The 24,074-nt window shown below is 38.2% G+C and overlaps 1 protein-coding gene across 2 annotated transcripts in view; it reads right to left on the reverse strand.

The window, feature by feature from the left end:
• Positions 1-24,074, reverse strand: part of NLGN4X (neuroligin 4 X-linked) — a 278,777-nt gene that overhangs the window by 87,230 nt on the left and 167,473 nt on the right. For both annotated transcript variants that reach the window (XM_039520922.1, XM_039520921.1), the window contains one exon: positions 21,860-22,012. In XM_039520922.1, coding sequence (XP_039376856.1) covers positions 21,860-22,012 — 153 coding nt within the window. The remainder of the gene's footprint in view (positions 1-21,859; positions 22,013-24,074) is intronic.

The raw sequence follows: 24,074 nt of genomic DNA on the forward strand, positions 1-24,074 counted from the left end.
AAAAAATGCAGAGGTACATGTGTAATAGCTTTACAAATCCCTAATGCTCTGGGTTTCTTGGGGGTAAATCTTAATACTGCAGTTTCACAAATGTACTCAAAAAGCTAACAGGTACAATTTACCTGCAAATTATTCTCTATTGACCAATTCCACCAAACCAGCATTGATAGGCATTCCTTCAAGTGAACCTGCCAGTGGATCTGAATCTGTCAAACACCTTGTAGGCATTGCAGATCCTTATCTCTTATATCAAGAGCCTTCTCATCCTGCAGTCCTTTCTGGTCTGAAAAGTAGGAATGTCCCTTCTGACGCTGGTAAGCCAAGTGCCAACTCTGGCCAAAGCCACAGGCATCAGCTAAGAACTGACAAACTCACAGCTGGAAGCCAGACCAGCTCACTTGTGTGTTAGTATAGTTCAAAATAGATGTTAAAAATGTATAAGAATGTGTTTAATGTTTAAACTCCATGAAGAACTAGTGGGATGTTGCATGCGTTGTTTTCATTTATCTGTACCAGTGTTTCTCAAACTGGGGTCACCGCTTGTGTAGGGAAAGCCCCTGGTGGGCTGGACCTGTTTACCTGCCCCATCTGCAGGTCCAGCTGATTGCGGCTCCCACTGGCCTCGGTTCGCTGCTCCAGGCCAATGGGAGCTGCTGGAAGCGGCACGGGCCGAGGGACTTACTCAAACAAGCAGCGACCCCAGTTTGAGAAACATGATCTGTACCCTGTTATCATGTAGTAACAAACATTTGCATTGTATGTAACTAAGTAACCGATCAAATGAAAAAGAACCCTTGTGTAATACAAATGAAGAACTTTAACAGGGAAGTGCTAATTCCTGTGCATGGAAAGCAAATGGTCATTGTGTGTGAGGACAAAGTGTCTATGTGCATGACTCTCTTCTCATCATGAAAGAAAGGACTCATGTGGGGGCCATCCTACTAGCTTGGTTTCTGTGAGAAGAAGCTATAAATATGAGCACAAGGAAACATTCTTCATCTCTGGACTGTTTGGATTCTAACAAGGCAGAATAACCCAGTGAGAAGAAGGAAGTTTCCAGTGTTACTCTGGGTAGCCTTAAAAGACTTTTGGGAAACTGGCCGTTTACTGCATCTCTGCTGCCTTTTGAAATGATAGACTGTGACTCACCTGTTCATCTATTTTACCTGCCTTAACCTCTCAATAACTCTCATTTCTTTTTCTTAGCAAATAAACCTTTAGTTAGTTAGTTAGTTAGTTAGTTAGTTTACCATAGAATTGGTTACCAGTGTTGTCTCTGGTGTGAGATTTGGGATGCAAATAGACTTAGGTGAGTGAGTTGTCTCTTGGGACTGAGTGTAACCTGAATATTTTGTGATTTATGGTGTAAGTGACCATTTATTACACTTACATCTTGCCTGGTGCAAGATGGACTGGAATGTCCAAAGGGACTTTCTGTGACTCCATTATAAGACAATTGTAGTGCTTTTGGAGTTCACAGTTGTTATTGGCTTGGTAACATCTAATGATAAAACATACCACCAATTGGGGTGGGGGTGCCCTGCTTTTGACAGTCTGCCCCGAGGTAGGCACGCACGGTCGTGAGCCACTCCAGACAGTGTGACATCTCTAATCTAGTCAGAGTAAATCAGAAAAGTCTCCTTCTGAGCTGGCAAAATTCTGACTGTGAAGATAATCTGAAGTTACATATCTTTCAGTAGCTGGGTTGAATAAAATCTTGAATATTTTATTTAAAAAAGAAAATACCCTAAAAGTAAGGCAACTAAAGCTTCACCCAAGCTATCCCTTATTTTATTAATTGAGCACAGAATTTTATGGCCAAAACAATAGCCATTTGAGATTAGTCATTTACTTACATTGTAAGGTATTTGGGGCATGGGTTCTTTCTTGCTTGTTTGCCTTGCATGTTTATAGTGCTATATAAATAATAATAGAATTTCTTAATAATGCCTAGTACATAAATAAATATTTTACCCTTCCAAAACACTTTTTCCATGCCGATGTTAAAGCACTTTATAAACATTCAATAAACAACTCAGTTATCAACAGCATATAGTACCACATTGTCCATCAAACATATACAAAAATAATTCCACCAACTGAAAAGGCTTCTAAGACAAAGCTGAGGAGTATCTGAGCTAATTTGGCAGTTGCACGGAGAAGACAGTGAGCGGGCAAGAAAAATCAAACAACCTTTATCACTGCATCATAGTGCATTCATCAACAAATGCTTCCATGGGATACTAATAGCACTCCCTAAAACTAAGTCATAAGGAACTGTAGTATAAAAGCTCTAGGGGAGAAGAGAAAAAAAAAAAGACAACAGAAGGGAATATAGCTCCTATCATTTAGTGACCTTTAAAGGCACCTACTCCATTCTGGATTCAAGCAACAAAACTCCTAACATTTACAAAATATCTAACCAAATTATCATTTATGTATTGCATTCTTAAAGAGAATTTAAGTATTGACAGATTAATTAAGTGCTGTTTGACACTAGGGTCATCCAAAGCATGGTAAAACCTCCAGCCCAGATGAGGCTCTTAAGGTTACTTTGTCATTGTTCATTTATATATTTTGTATTAGTCTGTTGCTGGGGTGTATCAATGAAAAATCACAGAACATCTGGAATAATTAGGAAAGGGACAGATAATAAGACAGAAAATATCATATTGCCTCCATATTAATCCATGGTACGCCACATCTTGAATACTGCATGCAGATCTGGTTCCTCCATCTCAAAAATGACATATTGGAATTGTAAAAGGTACAGAAAAGGGCAACACAAATAATTAGGGGTATGGAAAAAATTCCATATGAGGAAGATTAATAAGACTGGGACTTTTCAGCTTGGAAAAGAGACGACTTTTGATGGAATATGATAAGAGATCTATAAAATCATGACTGGTGTGGAGAAAGTAAACAAGGAACTGCTATTTACTTCTTCTCGTAACACAAGAACAAGGGTCACCAAATGAAATCAGTATGCAGCAGGTTCAAAACAAACAAAAGGAAGTATTTCTTCACATAACACACAGTCAACTCATGGAACTCTTTGCCAGAGGATGTTGTGAAGGCCAAGACAATAACAGGGTTCCAAAAAAGAACTTGATAAGTTCATGGAGGATAGGTCTATTGATGGCTATTAGCTCGGATGGGCAGGGATGGTGTCCCTAACCTCTGTTTGCCAGAAGCTTGAAATTGGCAGCAGGTGATGGATCACTTGATGATTACCTGTTCTGTTCATTCCCTCTGGGGTATGTGGCATTGGCCACAGTCAGAAGACAGGATACTGGGCTAGATGCTCCATTGATCTGACCCAGTGTGGCTTATGTTCTTAATTGCTTAAAATACAAATCACAGTACACATTGTGGTCGGAATATTGCTATGGCACAAGCCAATTTTGCAATTTTCCTTAGAAGTGAAAATATCCACTTGCGAAAGCCTCAATTTGACTACCAGAGTGCTGATTGGTTTCTAAATCATATAACTGTACTCTTGAGCATAACAACTCCCTGCTGAAACAGCTTGTTTAAATTGAATTGTTTTATTGATGGTACACCCCACTAATCAATGGAATAAGTCAAGGACTCTCTCAGAAGCTTCTCTCTTTGTGCTTGTTTGTTTGTTTATATAGGCAACAATGGCACAGTTGTCCAATTGTACCAAAATATGGTGACTGCAAAGATGCTTCCTAAATGAGAGGAATGCTAATATGACCATGTCAATATATGATGAATTGATGAGAATGCTCAAGAATCCTCTGATCAAACCTGCCTTCTATTCTGTGTGGGATCTCTTATCAATACCCAGTGCCACCCAATTAATAGTGATTCATTACTATTCCTAAAGCAGATTCCCTTCACATTCTCTCTCTCTAACCTGTCAGTTTAGATTCTTGTAAGCAGGGACTATCAATCTGATGTATACTGTGGGTGTTTGAAAGGCACTATGTTCAAAATCAATTGTTTGATATCAGTGAGTTGAAATGGGACTACGTGAGTGAGACCCGTCCTTTGGGATGACTTGTCCTTTTCAGTCTGTGGATGTAAAACTTCTCTCTTGAGATGACATGACCATTGTTCCCAGGTATAAGAGTCTTTAGGATACTTTTCATATTTGTTACCATCTCTGTGAAAGCACTGACAGACTTTCACAGAGCTGACAGTTTCTTTTTCTGGGCATCTTGGCTAGCCAGCTGAATAGGTAAGATAACATAAAACCAAGACTGAAGTATTTCTTTGTCTGAATTACAGGGTATGGTTAACAAAAGAGGCTCAGAGGTAGAATACAATAAAATTGGGAGCCTACTACAGCTATTACCTGTGTAAATTTAGAATGCTAAGTTATTAAACCAGAAGACATCAGTCATACGTCTTTTGTATTGTATGAAGAGATGAACCAAGAAAAAAACTGTAGTACAGAACTGGTGCTTTTTGATGGAAAGGAATTTGAGGGTGAAATCCTTGCCCCACTTTGGTCAATGGCAAAACTCTCATTGACTGTAATGGTGCCAGAATTTCATCCTGAATGTTAGGCATATATGTCCTAAAGGTTTGTAGATTCCTTGTTCCATTGCCCAGGAACAAGTTCTAAGATTCCATAATGAATGATATAATTATATTAAGGACAGAATCCTGGCAGGAATGGTTCTGCAGCAGATAGAAAGGAAGTGAAGTGATCTTCTGCTTCAGAATCCTGTCAGCCAGGTGATGATTGCACTGGAAGTGCCTGAGAGATGTAGTCTGCATCAAGTAACCATTATAAACAAGGAAGAGTATGCATTCTCTCTCTCGCTCTCTCTCTCTCTGTTTCTTTTCCCCTTTAAATCAGGGTTTATCCATATTCAGATGTCTTAAGTTGTCTTCTAGCCTACTCAATGAAAGCTGTAAGAAAATTATTCTGCTGTCTTTAAATCCATCACCTATGATATCGGAGTTATTTTCTCAATGGATGGATGGAGGAGGTTTTCTTTTGTTTTTATTTTTTTAATGCAGACAGTATTCTTAAAGTCTGGAAGAATGCTCTGACCTCTGTTATCTGTTAAGTCTGGCTCTTGGACTGCTGCCGAAGCCACGGACCGCTGCCTGGTATTCGAATCAGGCCTCGCGGCTCATAAAGCCAGCCCTGCCTCTTGCCAAGGCTTTAGGAACTGACAAATTACGTCTGCTTCACCTCTGTGTTTATTTGGTTAAGATGGATATTGGACTTATAACCATGTGTTTAGATTTTATGAAATGTTTGTAAGTTGCAGCATGCCTTATTCTCATTTATAATTCTTTATCACATGCTATAACATGAATATTTTGTGACCTTTGGGGTACAACAACAATCTACCTCAGTCCAGTTTGCCTGGGTGGCAAGATAGACTGGAATGCCCAAGGACACTGTCTTCGACTCTGTGGAAAGACTGTTACAGTGTTTGAGGAGGTCACACTTTTAACTGGGTTGGTGAAATCTAATTATAGAACATACCCCCAGTTTGTGGTCTCTACCCTGCTTCCTGACAGTTTGCTCTGAGGTTGGAACTGATTGTCATGAGCCATTCCTGACATATATCTCGCAGAACAAGTGTAGAGGTACCGTGGCTGCATTGGAGAGATTAAGGTCTACTCTCCTACTCTGAGCAAGTGAATTGGGAGGAATGGAAAGAGGGAGGGGCTCTGGAGAAGGATAGGATTAAAATTCAAAATGATCTGGACAAACTGGAGAAATGGTCTGAAGTAAATAGGATGAAATTCAATAAGGACAAATGGAAAATACTCAATTTTGGAAGGAACAATCAGTTGCACACATACAAAATGGGAAATGACTGTAGGAAGAAGTACTGAGGAAAAGGGGTCATAGTGGACCACAAGCTAAATATGAGCCAACAATGCAACATTGTTGCAAAAAACGCAAACATCCTTCTGGAATGTATTAGCATGAGTGTTGTAAGCAAGACAAGAGATGTAGTTCTTCTGCTCTACTCCGTGTTGATTAGGCCTCATCTGGAGTATTGTATCCAGTTCTGGGCACTACATTTCAGGAAGGATGTGGACGAATTGAAGAGAGTCCAGAGAAGAGCAACAAAAATGATTAAATGACTAGAAAACATGACCTATGAGGGAAGATTGAAAATATTGGGTTTGTTTAGTCTGGAAAAGAGAAGACTGAGAGGGGACATGATAACAGTTTTCAAGTGCGTAAAAGGTTGTTACAAGGAGGAGGAAGAAAAAATGTTTTTCTTAATCTCTGAGGATAGGACAAGAATCAATGGGCTTAAATTACAGCAAGGGAGGTTTAGGTTGGACCTTAGGAAAAAAACTTCCTGTCAGGGTGGTTAAGCACTGGAATAAATTGCCTAGGGAGGTTGTGGAGTCTCCATCATTGGAGATTTTTAAGAGCAGGTTAGACAAACATCTGTCAGAGATGGTCTAGATAATACTTAGTCCTGCCTTGAGTTCAGAGGACTGGACTAGATGACCTCTTGAAGTCCCTTCCAGTTCTATGAATCTATGATTCTATAATGCCACCCTCCCAACTTCCAACCACAGTAGCACTGAAAGGTGAAGGCTCCACCCACCCACAAAGTAACTTACTCCCTACCCAGAGGAAGGGGAGAATTGAATTTGGTGACTCTGAATCACACTTTGTCCTCTGCTCTTGAAGCACAGCAGCTACACACTTCCCCTTACTCAGAGCACAATGAATTCACAATCTAGCCCTATGTGCTTTACAAAACCTATCTAAGTGCCTGATGATAGTTCAGTGTTTAAATAGTGCTGTTTGTCCATTACCTTTTGAACAGAACAAATAGTTCTTCTTTTTGAGAAACAAATGAAAATTGTGTACTACTTTGTTTGGCAAAGGGAAACTGATACAGATATTTTAACTCTTGCTTAATGATTTATGATGAATCCTTAGAGTCAAACCTCTTAAAGCTCAGTATTAATAGAGTCATCTGTATCAGAGGAGGGAGGCTCTCATGTTGATTTTTTTCTTAAAAGGGGATTTCAACAGGAACATAAGTTTCAAATGGTTCCTATCAGCTATGCTTTCTTGCTAGGTCAAGTAATTTTACAGTGAATGCACCAGACCACAAATGTTTACGTTATGGCCAGCTAGCTTCAGTACTCCCGAAATCTGTCATGGGCTGTGGGTCTGGTCCTCTGCTTGTCTACATGGTGAAATTCCACTGATTATTATTAGTTTAGACCTTTCCATTGTACTTGAAATCATACAGTCACTGGAACTATGACTCAGCCAATCAGTTATGGTTGAGATTTTCACAGGAGCCTAAGGGAGTTAGGTGCCCAGTTTCCATTGAAATGCAGTGGGATGATTTCCAGACATAAGTAAGAGTGTTCACTGTTTTAAATTAAGGAACATATCTACTATACAAGAAAAACAAATATGAATCAAATAAAATTGCACATTTATGATACATTATCAACCACATAGTCACATGCCTTACTAAAAGCAAATACACTAATCAAAGTTTGTTAACAATTGCAGCAAAAAAATGACGACAAGCCTGTGTAGCATTTTGTTGAAACATTCTGTGGATGGGTTTGATCACAGAAACCCCCTTGGGACTGTCATCTGATCTGCTGAGACTACCTCTGAGCCTGTTTCTCTCCAAGTTTGGGCCTCGAGAACCATGCCTTGTTGAGCCAGACACACTAGTCTGCTCCAACACGGACCCAGGGTCTGAACCACATGCCCCAAAGCTGCAGACGTAATTGAAAATGTCTTAGCAAGTGTTCCTGTCTCTAACACCCAGACACCCAGCTCCCAGTGGAATCCAAACCCCAAATAAATCTGTTTTGCTCTGTATAAAGCTTATACAGGAGAAACCCATAAATTGTCCACCCTCTATAACACTGATAGAGAGATGTGCACAGCTGTTTACTCCACCAGGTATTAATTACTTACTCTGGGTTAATTAATAAGCAAAAGTGATTTTTAGTAAGTATAAAAAAGTAGGATTTAAGTGGTTCCAAGTAATAACAGAAGGAACTAAGTAAATTACCAAGCAAAATCAAACAGAACATGCAAGTCTAAGCCTAATACATTAAGAAACTGATTACAGATGAAATCTCACTCCCAGAGATGTTCCAATAATCTTCTTTCATAGACTAGATTACTTCCTAGTCTGGGCCCAACTGTCCCCAGTACAGTTCTTGTTAGCTCCAGCTCAGGTGATAACTAGCAGATTTCTCATGACTGGAACCTCCTTTGTTCTGTTCCACCCCCTTTTATAGCTTTGGCACAAGGCAGGAAGCTTTTGTCTCACTGGGTCCCCACCCCTCATTCTAAATGGTAAAGCAACAGGTTTAATATTGATTCCAGTACGAGGTGACATAGTCACATGTCCTGTGAGACCCCAAGCCTTAATTCTTCCCCGCCTGACTCAGTGGAAGGCTTGCAAGTAAACAGAGCCATTTACAACCAGTTGTCCTAGTTGATGGGAGCCATCAAGATTCCAAACCATCATTAATGGCCCACACTTTGCATAATTACAATAGACCCTCAAACTTTGTTCATATTTCTAGTTTCAGATACAAGAATGATACTTTTATAAAAATAGGATGACTAGACTCAGTAGATTATAAGCTTTGTAATGATACCTTACAAGAGACCTTTTGCATGAAGCATATTCCAGTTACATTATATTCACATTCATTAGCATATTTTAATAAAATCATATGGAGTGTAATGTTACACATGCAATTTCTAAGATGCTGCTATCTTTATCTTTAATGTCCTAATCCTGATTTTATGTGTAACTCAACAATGAACCCATGAGGGGGAAACAAACAAACAAACAAACAAACAAAAAAACCTGTGTCCCATCTGCTCACAGGTTTTCTAAAGGCTATACCATTTCTTATTATCTTTTGCATAGATTTGCTCATATCCCCAAGAGAGTATTTAGTTTTAGAAAAACTAAATATTACAAGTCACAGAAGGCTTGGGAAATGGAAAACAACTGAGTAAAAATGGAGCTCTGTAACACCCGTTTTTGCCATTTTGTGCTGTAACACCCATATGTGCTAAGCCTGCATACCTTTCCTTACTGTAATCTTATGACATCCTTCATTAGTAGGCATTCTCCCAATAAATCTAAGCTCTTAACAAACCACCACTACTGCAGGATACCTGGCAGTAATAAATCTCTAGAAGGAAGTCGTCATTTTCTATTAGGAAGCAGAAATGAAGAGATGAAAATTGATGACTTGTCTCAGTTGCTAATCTTTACCTGTCGATATCAACTGAAGAACCCATTTACATCCCTCATCAGGAAAAGCCTCAATTTACTCAATATCTCCAGCCATCCTAGACAGGCTGTAGGAGCTAACAAAGCAAAAATCTCATTGTCACACCTAAAACTGAAAGACTCAAAGCTTCAGCAAAAGACCATCTTTTTGTCTGATGTTTGTACAGTGCCTAGCATAATGGGGCTGGGTCTTTCAGGCACTACTATAAAACAATAAAACAACAACTACTACTACACATGGCACCATTTAATTTGTGTGAAAACAATGAATAGTTTATAGACACATTAGACAAATTTAGTTCATTTAAGCCCCCATTAATTCTTTTGGTGTCATAATAATTCAAATAGTTTGTACTTTTAAATCTTGGGAAAGACTATTTAGAGCAACTTAAATATCATATTGATGGTATCTTGAAATAAGAAGGCATTAAACCCATACTGAAATCTTGGCCCCATGGAAGTCAATGACAAAACTCCCATTGACTTTAGTGAAACCAGGGGTACGTCCAGACTACCCGCCATATCGGCGGGTAGCGATCGATTTTTTGGGGATCGATATATCGCATCTCATCTAGATGTGATATATCGATCCCCGAACGCGCTCCCGTCGACTCCGGAACTCCACCGGAGTGCGCAGCGGTAGCGGAGTCGACAAGGGGAGCCGCGGACGTCAATCCCGCACCGTGACGACCCAAGATAAATCGATCTAAGATACTTCGACTTCAGCTACGCTATTCATGTAGCTGAAGTTGCATACCTTAGATCTATACTCCCCACCCTAGTGTAGACCAGCCCTAGGATTTCACCCATAACATTTCTTCTGGGTCAAACAAAAACATTACGAGCAATATAATTAAATATTGGCCTTTGGTTCTCTTTCCTGGCTCATATTTCAACCTGGTGCTTCCTGGAAGAAAAATAAACCTCGAAAAACTTCAAAAGCCTGTAAAAATATTTAATTCAAATCCATCCACAGACAATGTACTGAAATAGTAGCTGGCTTTTCATATTTCCTCTGCCTCTTTTGTCATGTAAAGTACTTTTAAGCCTTTCACTTCCTTTGACAGTTATGAAACCAAATTAAAATTTAAGATTTCAGTTCAGTTCTTATGGTCCAATCTGACAAGAAAAGCTTATGTATGCAAGAAAAAATAAAAGGAACAATGAAAGTAAATAACAGATACTATGGGCAAGATTTAGTGAAGTTAATGGAGCTGTTTTGAATTATGGTAGCTGAGGATCTGACGTGAAGATCAACAGAAATAACCATGCAAACCCATTGTAGTGACTGGCATGACTCTTCCAAAAAGTGCATACTGGTATCCTGATCACAAAAACAGGGATTTCTTGTATGACACTTGAGCAGCAGCATTACAGAATTTTACTATCCCTGAGAGCTAAAGATTTCCCATATTTTTGTTTACTCTTTGTCTCCTTCTCTTTCTGAAGTCCTGCAGAGAAGATTAAAACTCCTTAATTGCCAAATATGAATATAATCTCTGGTTTTGTAGGGGGTGTCTTTACTATCATCATCATCATCACCACAAGACACAGTCAAGTGAAAACCCAAGCATCCTTGCAGCAGCTTCCCTTAATAAGGAACTGACAGCTGCCAGTAAGCCTTTACAAAATGTAGCTGGAAGTGTGCTTATGTGAATGTTGCTGCAAGCCACCTGTCATTTTCAAACACAAGTTTAGCTTTACATGCCTTATGGCATGCACCATATCTTGTACTCTGGTGTGCCCGCCAACCTCTGGTAAAATCCCCCAAACTGCAAACTTTAATCAGGTTATTTCTCATCAGCAGGAAAAAGAAACCATAATTAGAAGAAAAAAATATCATTGTGGTCAACAAGTTCTAAGTGACTGCCACAAAATTTCCTGCATAACTGCCTCCTGGTCATCATAGGCTTAAATAAGCATGAAAGGGAAATTGACAACTTGATAATTTATAAAGTCTTTCTTTTCTGCAAGATTACATTTTTGAGAGACACGCTGGAGTAGGCCAAGTCCTCAGAAGCATGAGTAATCAGTAACTCCGTTTGTTGCCCCCTAGAACTGATGCTGAAATCCTGTAATTGTGAAAAGGGCAAGTATAACTCCAGGTTTAAATACATCTGCCAACAGCAAAGAGGAAATGGAAGGTTGTATAGCAGAAGTATTATTTCTGTTTCAGTGTTACAGATCCTGTATTAGCCAGGATAAACAGGTTAGAGTAAGTATTACTTACTTGAGCTTTTAAAGTCCTTTCCCCAATAACTTGTTAGCTCATTTTATAGTCATAGTAGGGTAAGCTCAAAAGCTTTTGTCATTATTACAATTCTTTTATTACTGATTAACATGATGACTGTAAAGCAGTTCTTTTTGGTTTACAGCAGGTTTTCACTGCTATCAAGTCAATTCCTGAATTTAGTAACACTATTACAAAACCCTATAATGGGTCCAATACAGTCACTGAACAATAAGTGCCAGACTTTGCTCTAAGCTATTCATACACATCTACCGTCATCCATTGGTACAGCAAGAGTATACACAAAAACAAAATTTGACCCTAAATTTGATCTTTTCTTGTGGATTTTTAACAAATGGCAAGAATATGTAGGTCCTAATTACTGAACTAAAAATCAAATACAATAATAATAATAAACTGATGTTGAGGTTTAAAGCGTGATTCAACTCTGAAAAGTGACTCTAAAAATAATATCAGGAGGACCTATATTTATTGTGGCACAGTGAGAGATGCCAGAAACAAAAGGTGGTTCCTGGGAGAAGGTTGTAGACAGAAGAGCAGCAAGAGGGGTTTGCCAGCTGCCGCCCCCAAGTGAGAGGGGTAGGGCTTGAAGGATGGAGAGGGCTGAAGGCAGGAGGAACAGCAGAGGGAGATGCCTGCTGACTCTAAGCTGGAAAGCTGGAGCAGAGAGGGCTGAAGGAAGGGGGAGCAGCAGAAGGGCTGACCCACTCATGTCTCCTTGCGGGACAGCTGGACCCTGCAGAATGGTGAGAGGACCAGGGTGAGTGAAAGATGCACCCAGCAGAGATGCTGTAGGAGTTCCTGCTGGGAAGAGTGGAGTTGCACCCCAGATGGAAGGGCTAAGGTGTCTGACCAGGCAGAGGGATGGAGGGATGGCAGAAAACACCGGGGTCTGGTGAGAATGAAACTGCGTTTTAAGGAATATATGTGCCGAGGGTGATATAGACTATGTTTTGAGATGCATGTTATGGACTGCCTGCAGTATTGTTTGTTAATAAACTATGTTAATGGATCTGATAGTCAGTTTCCATGGAGTTACTGGGGACTCAAAAGGGCAATTGAGGTGAGGGGCTACCTGTAGGGCTGCCCAAGGCCACAAGGAAGCACCAGGAAGAAGCCATGCGTTTGCAATACATGTGTTCGCTCATGCTTATATACATCTATTAATATTTATGAATAGCTGGGATTGATGAAGGAATTTTTTCTAATATGGTTTGAATCATGCAAAAGTGTAACATGCAAAAATGTAATGAATTTTTATAAGATTGAAATGGCCACATAATGCATGAGTAGCGGAGCCTTGAGTGATCTATATTATCTTATCAAAAGTATTCTTAATATTTTCATCATGGCATCATTTGTATGACACATACCACAAAACATAACACTTTTTTAAATAGATAACTGAATGATCAGTATTGATATGACTGAACTTTGATAAACTTTTTGCAAACAATGAATGTTGGTGGTCTGGAAAAGGTCATGAATATCAAAAAACAGTGGGCCAGATTCTCACTTGGTGTAAATCAGCATAGCTCCACTGAAGTCAATGAAGCTGTGCTAATTTACACCAGTTGAACATCTGTCCAATGTATTTAAGAGGGCATGCTCTTTTATGCAGCACACAGCCAAACTTATTTCTGTAGTATGTCATTGAAACAAATAGTGTAGATATCAACCTGCACCAATACCCCATATCCATATGCTCCTAAACTTTGAGGGAATTTAACAGGGATCAAAATAGCATACCTGGACATTTGGGATGAATGAAAACCCCCGTCAGAGCAACCCCGAAAGCAACCAAAAACTATATTTTGCAAGTATCAGAGGGGTAGCCATGTGAGTCTGGATCTGTAAAAAGATCTCTGGAAATTTCCATTACATGCATCTGACGAAGTGGGTATTCACCCCCAAAAGCTTATGCTCCAATACGTCTGTTAGTCTATAAGGTGCCACGGGACTCTGTTAAATTTTGCAAGGATTTTTAAAACAGTTGGGGCATTTTATAACCCTTAATAATATTTGCAGTTGAGCAACCTAAAGGCACAATCTGGAACATATTGAAACCAAAGGCAAAATTACCAATAATCAGGCCCTTAGAGGTTACCCCAAAAGCAATTACAGCCGATGAATCAAGTAAGAGACTGACTGCTTGAATGTGGCAGCAAGGAAATTTTTTCTTCTTGTATTATAGCATAGTACAGTTGTCCAGGTATTGGAAAGATATTTGTTAAAAGGACTGTTGCTCTGATCCAGTTTGTCAAACAATATATTCATTTAGCATTGAAGATGTTTTTGAAGTTAGGCCCCTCAATCCAGAGTTGAGCATCTTCATAAAAGTGGTTTGCTTTTCAAAAGTGCTGAACACCTGCAGCTCAGCCCTTCAAAGCGATTTATGGAAGCTGAGTAAATCAGGTCCCCTTTATGTTGGTGCCTAAATATTAATTTATGACTGTAGCTTTGGGCACCCAACTTTGAAATGTTTGGCCTATGCACACAAACATCTACATATATAAAAAAATAATAAAAAACACACTAGGTCTGTTTTGCTACTTACAAAAGCCCACTGAAGGCATAGCAACAGATTTTCCTTTATACAGCATGGAAAGAAAGAAAATGTGAAGAGAGCTAGAGACAAGAATTAGTGTGTTCAGATATATATATAAAGGAGCTCATAGTGTACCATTCAACACTGAATTGCCACAATCCAGATTCTTTGTCTATTGTTCATTCTAATGCCAGACTTTCCACTTCATTTGACAGACGTCTGTGAAAGACTCCTCTTCTGGGAGTGTGTTTGGGGGTTTGTTTGTTTTTAACTCTAACTGGCATGAGTAGCTGGACTAGTCCACTGTGCCTGGAGAAAGTAGAATTGGCTGCACTCAGGTATAGGGACCTTCAGCCAAAAATTCTTGATCAGTGCCAAGTTTGATAATTAGCTATTCAGAATCAACCAAGCAATTATGTGAAGGTTTTCAAAACTTGTCAGGAGCATTAAAGCTTTAAATGGTTTTATATCATACAGGCTAAGCCACAGGAAAATGGAGTACAATGGCATGTGCTTCTAGAGATATATTACTCTGTTACCATACACTTACTATGTGACAGGAATATCTGTGATATTAAAAACCTTATAAATCTATGGTCAGTACCTTTTGCTCCAGTAACTCATGCTCATGCTGCCTCTAAATTCCACAGTGCCCAGCCCTTTCAGTAAAACAAATATCAGGAAGCCAAGGGTTAAGCAATAGGACATTTCAAAGATACAGAACCCAGACATCCAACGAGGTAAGAAGATGATTCAGTGAATTTTGTACATCTCTAATTTCTACGTTTCTATACTGTAACCAAAACATGAAAACATGATTCAAAAATTCAATGAACACATATATCATCCAGCTAATGCTAATGGAAGTTATATCATGAATCATCAATACAAATTTACATCATCAGTAAGAATGATTCAGTTAGAATTTGGAAGTAGACTTGTGGTATTGCTTCAGGTCATAAAATAACCATGACAACTGGCATTAACTGACCCCATTAGTGACACTCTCATAAGACAGGCCAGGGATTCAAAAGGTTCAGAGACCTCCAGTTTAGAGCTGAGGAATATAAGTGAGGCAGCGCTATGCTCACCACATTCAAGTCCCTCTCTGCACCACTTTCAAGTCCCTCCTCAAAATTCTGTTTTGCTGCGATGCCTACATAAAACTTCACAACCGTTAGGCTGCTGATATATACAGACCTTGCTTATCATACTAATATTATCTCATTGTTTACTTGTAATCTTCCATCTGTCTGTATCCATCTGCTGTCTCTTGTCTTGTACTTAGATTGTAAGTGCCCTGAGCCAGGGACCATCTTTTTGTTCCATGATTGTACGGTGCTAGCACAATGGGATCATGGTCCATTATTAGGGCTTCTAGGTACTATGGCAATACACATAATAAATAATAATTTATCTTAAAACAATCTGCCCTCTAGAAGGGGCAGCATGGAGCTGTTCAGTCCCACCACATTGCTTGCTCCCATGGGGTGGTAATCTATCACTGGCCCATACTCGTAGCAGTTCATTACCCAGTTCCCTGTACCAGTTCAGCTCTGCCCACTTCCAGAGTGGGGGAAGGGAGGTGACATAATCAGTCCCATTATCCCTTAACACCGCCAATGGAGATATAGGAAGGCCATATGATAGCATGTAGGGAAAGGACCTTCCTCCCTGTTAAAACCCCAAGACCTGGTCTACACTATAAAGTTTTTTCTGGTGTATTTGTGTCTCCTACATGTCTGAAAAAAAATCACACCTCCTAGTCAACATAGTTATGCCAGCAAACCTCCAGTGTAGATGCAGCTAAGCCAACAGAAGAGTACTTTTGTCAGCTTAGCTAATGCCATTTGGGGAGGTGGTATTGGTATGTCAACAGAACTCCTTCTGTCATTTTATGCTGGACATCTACGGGGGTTGTGGGGGAGGCACTATGCCAACATAGGCTCTGTGGAGGAGAAATGGCATTAAGTGGGCATGCAAATCAGGCCACAATCTGGGCCTTTGAAGACAAACTGTAGACAGTGCTACAACCCAGCTTTTTTCAAAAAAGCGACATTCACTTTTAAAAGAAGCACGTAGCCTTTGCTATTCTTGTTATCGCTCTCTCGCTCTTGCTCTCTCTCTCTTCAATCTGAAAATTCTTAAAACTTAAAACTCTGAGTAATTAGCTTTAGAACAAATGCAAGTCTTGAATTAAAGAAACCCATAAGGAATAATCCCAAAAGGAATAACAATTATATGTGTTAAATGAAAAAGAAAATTATCTTAAAAGTAAGTCTAACGCACCCTAGGATACTGCTATGAACCTGTCAGCAAAAAGGAATCTGCTCTGCTCTAGATGTAATGAAGATTTTAAGTGTAACCTCTTAGTGCATATAATCCAAGTTGTGCATTTTGGCTGGTCACTGGAAATAAAAAATATTTTTGAAAAGAAGATTCAGGCTCCTTTAGAGCATTGCTAACTTGGGCATTTTTCTGAAAGCATACCGAAGAGTATCACTTCCAGAACATTTCTTCATAAACTAGCATTATGTAAAACGGGTGCATGAAATGGCATGTTACGAGCTCCCTATATGTAGCTATTCAATACTTATTTTGGTTTTAAAATCTGAATTTGTTTTTAATTTGGTCATATATATGACTTGGGGAAAATTAGTTCCCAAATTTCTACAACATACTATTTATAGCAAAGTAGAATTTTATTCCAGTTTTTTCTTAGGAAACCCACTAATTTGTCAGTTGCAATAGATGGGAGCTTCCTTCATCTATCAAAATAATCAGTGTCCTTCTCTAAGGACCTGATTCTTTTATATATAATCTCAGAATGGTCTAACACACTGTACTTCCACATTTTACAAGCTACATGTATTCTTTTATTCAGTCAGTTCCTAAATATGGTAAAATATTGAACATTCCAGTGGACCGGCTTGAATTTAGAAACAGGGCACTTACTGAGCGCTGAGGACACTCAACAACCTGTAAGAGTGCTGAGTAACATGCAGGACCCAAACATGGTTTATTTATTGTTGTCCATTAATAATGGAGGACCATGACTGAATACTGTTTTTTTCCCTGGTAAAAGGAAAGTTTGCTTAAAGGAGAGAGCATTTAAAACTGAAGAATAAAATTAAAATCAGGTAGAGAAAAGGCAGGCTACTCTCATCTGCATGTTTTGGTTGTCTTGGGGAAGGAAATGTAAAACTTTGAGTTGCTTTCGGAAATATGAAATAGAATTCATTATTTTCAACTCTGAGCATGTCTTATTTATTGCATTAGGCATTTCATTATATGCTAGTTTCCAGACACCATGTCATATTTCTAGAACACAAGAATTACAGGTCAGTCCTTCACACAAACACTAAGTTTACATTAGTGTATATTGTCTTTTGTGGATGGTGCTGAATATTTTTGTTTCCAACCATATGAAACCATTTCATAGACTGTCTCTAATTTACATTGCACAAAAACTGCTCAAGACAATTCATCTTTTTGCTAATCTTAAATCTCTTTGGAGCTCACATTCACTGGGGATCATTTCCACTGCTTCACAAGCAAGGCTAGGACTTACCATGTACATGACTCACCACATGCTAATTCAGGTCATTCCAAAATAAAGCAATAATAATAGTAATCCCTGTTCTGTCCGTATCTGCTCAATGTAATACTGAAAACCCAAAGAGTTTGTAGGTAGGTAAGGGAAATCCTGTTTCTTGTTAAAGCAAAACATTCATATTATAAATAGGAGGAATCAACTAAAATTAATACATGAAAGTCCAGATGTATTGAATCTTAATATCCAAACTTCCACATTTACTGAACTTCTAGCACATCGCTGATGCAACAGAGCTGAAGCTAAGCTCCTGCAGAGCTCCATTTTGCCTAACTCTCCTGATACATTGAATTCCCAATTATCCTACGTGGTTTGCAAAATCTGGATTTAATTGAAACTCTTATAAAGGCAATATTCCTTCTGATCTAAGTTGAAGCAAAGGATTAGACCACGGCCAAGCTGTTTTCTATTTCATTATTTCTGGGTACTTCATTAGGGGTAGATTTTGATTAGCCCAAATATGACCTCAGAGAGGAGTAAAGGCCTCCTAATCATAGCACAATCCCATTAGGGCTGTTCACACTGTGGCTCCCAGTACCCTAAGGAGTGCAGCCTTTGCAATCCAACTGCTCTGCACTGTGATCAAGTGGGGGCACGACATGGGTAGTCAGAACCTTGGCTCCACTCCGCAGTCTGCCAGTAGATCTACCTGAACACACAGAGAGGCTCCAGTAATCTGCTTTCCTCAGAGAGCAAGAGGCAGAAGGATGGAATTGTGACCCCTATGCCATACTTTCTCCTGCTGTTCAGATGGGGGCAGAGCTTCTACAGATAATTCTCACTCAGAGCTAAGCCTAGCTCTTAATTTCTTAGAGAAAAATAAAAGGATATTTGTATCACAAATGCAGTAATGAGGAGCCCTGTCTTCATAGGGTTTATGGGTTGCTGTGACCCAACGACTGAATCTGTTATACAAATGAAGTTTGCATTATATCCACTATGGATGATTTCTGGTGACATGAGACTTATAGAATTATCATTTCACTTGTTTAAATGGTGGGAAATTGTAGTGAAGTGTGTGTGCAGACTGAAGTCTATGAAATACACAATTCTTTCCCATCTGCATGGTGTCTACAGGCATTCTCTTAACCATATTTCTGGAATCCTAGGAGTCTATCGTACTGTATCCATATAATACAGTAATAAAGTTTCCTGTTATAAGGGGTCTTCTCCACATCTTATGACCTTTAAAAAAAGAGACAGTGCAACCACAGATTTCATGAACCACTCTTGTCAAATTTCAGCGCTGTGGTTATCATGCAGGAATTCATCAATGAGGCAGTACCAAAGTAAATGCAAATCACAATGCAGTAAACCAAAAGTCTCTGTTATTTAAGATAGATAGACAGAAAGGCATCTCTATGACTTTTGTTGGTATGCAGATTTTTAGAGAAAAGACAATCAGATAGATAATGTAGTTCCTATATGTCTTCTTTTCCTTTAATTTATTAAGAGATTTGATTGAAATACATAGATGAATAAACACAGGTAACTTCTACAATAGATTTTTTTTCCCAGGACCATTCATTTTGATGGACTGGGATTTGTCTGAGTTAAGTTAAAGTATATTATCCATATAATCCATACTGATATGTATTTTCTTTTTCTTGCATTTGATGGCATAATACAGATTAAAAGAAAAAAAATCATGGGGTGAGAATCTTAGCAGTAACAACAAGAAGTACAAATTAAATTTCTGTAATATTCATCTGCTATGGGTGTATCCACACAGAAAAACCTAAAAAAAGTACTAAAACACAAGAGGGGAGGGGCGGGAGGAGAGACATGAAATGATTTAAGCTGCAACTGAATTGAAACTCTGGATCCAAATACTATCCTTCTCCCAAATCTGGAGCCATCGAACATCTAGATCTGTTATATGTAGAAGGAACACTTCCCTCAAAACAATTCAAATGAATTCATAGTGATTTAAAAAAAAAACCTTAAAATCTCCTTTTTAAGTTGTTGGCACTTATTAGATATTTCATTCTTTTTGTTTTAACTCTATCTTTGTTTTGTTACTGAACCTACATTTTCTATGAGCTCATTTATTTGAAGAAATACAGTTTCTCTCTTTTGCTTCTCCACCCAATACTCTCTCAGAATTTTCTGGAGTGGGCCTAACATCTTCCATTCCAAATTGCCCTCCATCCAATATGTTAACAGAATCCAAATGTCCTCTCACGGGCTATAATCAGATTACACAATGGCACAAGAAGACAGAAGGGAAGAGGAACAATTTGGTTTTGAAACATTTCCCCCTACTATTTGCTTTCTGAATGCATCTGGGTGCTATATGCATATTCTGAATGGACCTTTTGCACTTTTAAACATGGGCCTTTTGGAACCAAAAATAAAATCTGTAGCATCACAAAGCTTATATTTACTAAGGTAGAGAAACAAGTTAAAATACAAAGTTCTATTTTTTGCAACCCCCTTAAATTCCTCATATTGTTTTAGATTGTCATACTTGTATACCAAGCTGGCAAGGTAAAAACACCTTCTCTCGTCTCTCTTCCATCTAAATATAGACAACAGGAGGTTGTTAAGATTTATAGAGGTAAATATGGCAGATTCTTCCATTTCCTCAGACTGGGATACATTTTTTTAAATATTCAGAATCATCTTAATCCTTGAGTAATTTGACATATAAGAAACAAAAGAAAACATTACAAAGAGAACTTTTCAATCATCATCCTCTCTGCTCAATATACACATGTGCAGTTAAGAAGAGGGTTGCATCTCCACAACAGTGCACTTATTTTCTTGCTATTCTTTATGCTTGAATTAGGTTTTGTGCTTTTATGTCCCTCAACTGTATTGCATATGTCCACCGAAGCCTTTTTGACAAATCATAGCTTTAAGTTTTAATGCTGCTTCTGATGTTAAGAAACTATTCTTTCATATTTTAAATTTGAACAACAGATTGGGGGAGAGGGTATGGGGAAAATTTCCATTATTCTGAGTAGCTGGAGATTTTTTGTTGTTTGTTTATTTGCTAAACACCTTGACCATATCAATAGTACAACAGTTGAACCAAGTGAAAGAACTTCCTCCATTCCACACTAAGAACATATATACACAAAGCTGAGTTGCTAGTAATATATACATGGTAAAGATCCCAGTAAGACCACACCTAGAAATATCACTGTGACTTACCTTATATGGTCACAAATGCTGAAGATATGTAAACTCTAGCAAAAATTATGAATCCATAGACTATATTCTTCACCGTTTGCAGTCAAATTGATTTTCTAGGCCTGATCAAGGAGACTACTGGCATGAGTAAAGGTTTGCCTTAATTTTACATTGAAAAATGGAATATGGTCCTTGCATTAGGAGCATAATACAGTAACAGAAGGAAGAAAAAGGAACATTTCAGGTAGCTTAGTAATATCATAGCTCAAAGGAGCTCATTTTATTGAATCTAACATTTAAAAATGATGCCAACATATTGGGCAGGCTGCTCTTGCCTATGAGCAGCAAAAGTAACTTCACTCAACATATTAACTCAGGTGTATGGAGAAATCATTCTGTGATATTCATGAAGAAAAAATATATCACTCCTTGACATTATAGACCTTTTTTGCTGCAACCAGCTCCAAATCTCCACTTCTGCCAAAAAAAAACAAAAAAACCCAACAGCTAAACACCCCTTATGTCCTTAACACAGTGTTAGAACTCTGAGGAGTGATACTTTTTGCTGACTTCTCCTCTTCTTTATATGTGAAATGGAGGAGCTTTTGTATGAAAACACATACAACTCAGAACTGGTGAAGTCACTGAGCCAAGAGCAGTAAAATGAAGTTATGGTGACATTTTAGATTTATGAGAATATAGCCCCTCCCCCCAAAAAAGTAATTTTTGTTGAAGGTGAAGGCAGCTGTTTATAGTAAGGGAAGAATCAGCATAGTTCAGTTAACAAAATCTTCACAAAATATCAAAAGAGGTTCCAAATTAAATCAATGCAAGTAATACGATTAAAATGAGAGCTATGCACCCACAAGTATTTTCTCTTTTACAACACAAAATTGGTCCAAATATTCTTAAAAGAAGTTGCAATAGATCAATGGATGCACTCAACAATAAAACATTTCTATCAAATTAGCTAGTTAAATGGAAACTCCACCTAATTATGACAATGCACATTTAGTACATTTCTGTTTAAGAAATGAGTCACTTACCTAAAACCCCCAGCCTGTAGTTGAGGGTTACAACGATGACATTTCCATAGCTTGCTAGAATGCTCCCATCAATCATATTGCCAGTACCCTCCATGTAAGATCCCCCGTGGATGTAGACCATAACGGGTTTCTTGTTGTTCTGATCATGAATGTCTGGAAAAAAATGCAAGTAAGGAAGACACAATAAAGTAATAAAAATATTGAAACAAAACAGGTAGTTGCGTTTTCACAAAAGTGCTATTAAAATAATTTCTTTTCCCCATATTTTCAATTTTATCTACAGCTCTTCAGACAGCTAGCTTTCCCCTGTGCTTTTACTTACATCACTTCAGAGTGATCTACGTCAAACTCAGTGGGTTTAGAAACTGAGAAATTGTTTTTGGTACTTGTTTGTTACTTCCAAGTATAGTTTCATAAGGAATGTTCTCAGAACACTGGGGAAGCACTATAGTGTGTAAGAAATTTAACTGTAAGATAAATGAGAAGCCTCAATAGAAAATTAAATTGCACAATAACTGGGGTCACTATTAGAATATTCTCAACACAAAATTCTATCTAATCCAGATAAACCAATACATTAAATCATTAAATGATACCATTGATCCAGTCTTCCCATTCCCCCAGCAACTGAGAGACATCTTTGTGGAAAGTATAAAGCTGCATTTCTTACTGCAATAACAGACAACCTCTTAACATTAAATTATCCAAATAAAAAAACCCTAAACATGGAAAATCATCTCCTGTTCAAACCTGTCTAGGAGTTAACAAATAGGAGTAGCCTAGTACTCAACATCAAGATTTTGTTCCCAAACAAAATGAAGCTTTTAGTGTCATGTTGTGCCTAATCAAAGTAACAGGGTGGATGATCTTGCTGGTAAAGAACTAGATTAAAACTCAGGAGTTCTCTGTGCTAGTCTATATCTAAACAAAAGCACATAACACAATGATGAATATTGTACTCTGCTCAGTGAAGTACTGGAAAGCATATTTGATGACTATTGCACAGGCTCAGATTAGCCCTTGAAATATAACAGATACTAAAATGGTTTCTATGACAATGGAAATCAAGAACAGCACTAAAAAGCATGAAACCATGTAAAATAATGTGTTTTATTTAATCTTCTGTTATTATCAAGTGTTACCTAAAGGCTTGATCTTACAACATTAAAGTCATAGGGAGTTTTACTATGTGGCATCAATGGGAGCAGGACTGGACAAAAATGAAGGCACTCAATCCATCACACTTTACTAGCCACCTGTTTATATCTAAAGTGATAATATATTTTTAAAATAATGAATGAACTATTTATTCCCTCTGTTGTGGACTTTAGGATGCTACTTAGCCTTAGAATAGGCATTCTCATTAATAAAATAATTACTGATCATAATATAGTACATATCTACCTTTCATAAATAAGTAGAAATTGTTTTTGTTTCTTCTAACTGGTTATACAATCTGGTGTCACAAGTCATGGTACTGTCAGTTAGAAATTCATTTCTTGTATCAGTTATAAAAGAGAAGGTGTTATTTGGGCAATAGTGAGGCTTCTTTTAGAGTGCTGTGCACAGTTCTGGTCCACTTATTGGAAAGAAAGTATATTACAGCAATGAAGAAGGTACAATAGAGGGCAACTGGTATGATACAAGGGCCAGAGATTTGAGTTACTGTCCTTTAAAGGGTTAGAGTAAATACAGCAGGACTGAACTCTCAAGAAAAGAGGAGATTAAGAGTGACTTCACTGTGTGCATAACTCTGAAGGAAAGAGAAAAGAATTGTAACACAAGTATTTGAGCTGGTGTCAGATATAAGAACACAGGAGCAAGATATGAAATAACACTTAGAAAAGGCCAGGTATAAGGAATTTACACTAAATTTCTGTACTCTATTACATCTACCATCTATTCTCAAACTACCAAGGGCTGTAATGTGAGCCCTAATTCAGGGGTAATTAATGTAACTAATTCGGACATTTTTTAAAAATCTGATGAGTATTTAAATGAAAATGGATATTCAGTATAACTTAAGTAAAAAGCAAGGATGAGTATAGAGAGAAATTTCATGACTACTTTCCATGATTAAAAGATCCTAAAAAGCTTCACTGCCAAAGAAGGAAACAAAACTATCTCACTGTAACACTTTTTATGATACTTCCTGTGTAGTTTAGCATTTCCTTTCAATGGATCCAATCCAACTTTCCCAGAGGTCGTTGAAAAG

This window comes from Mauremys reevesii, linkage group 1 (genome assembly GCF_016161935.1).
Source record: "Mauremys reevesii isolate NIE-2019 linkage group 1, ASM1616193v1, whole genome shotgun sequence".
Taxonomy (NCBI): domain Eukaryota; kingdom Metazoa; phylum Chordata; order Testudines; family Geoemydidae; genus Mauremys; species Mauremys reevesii.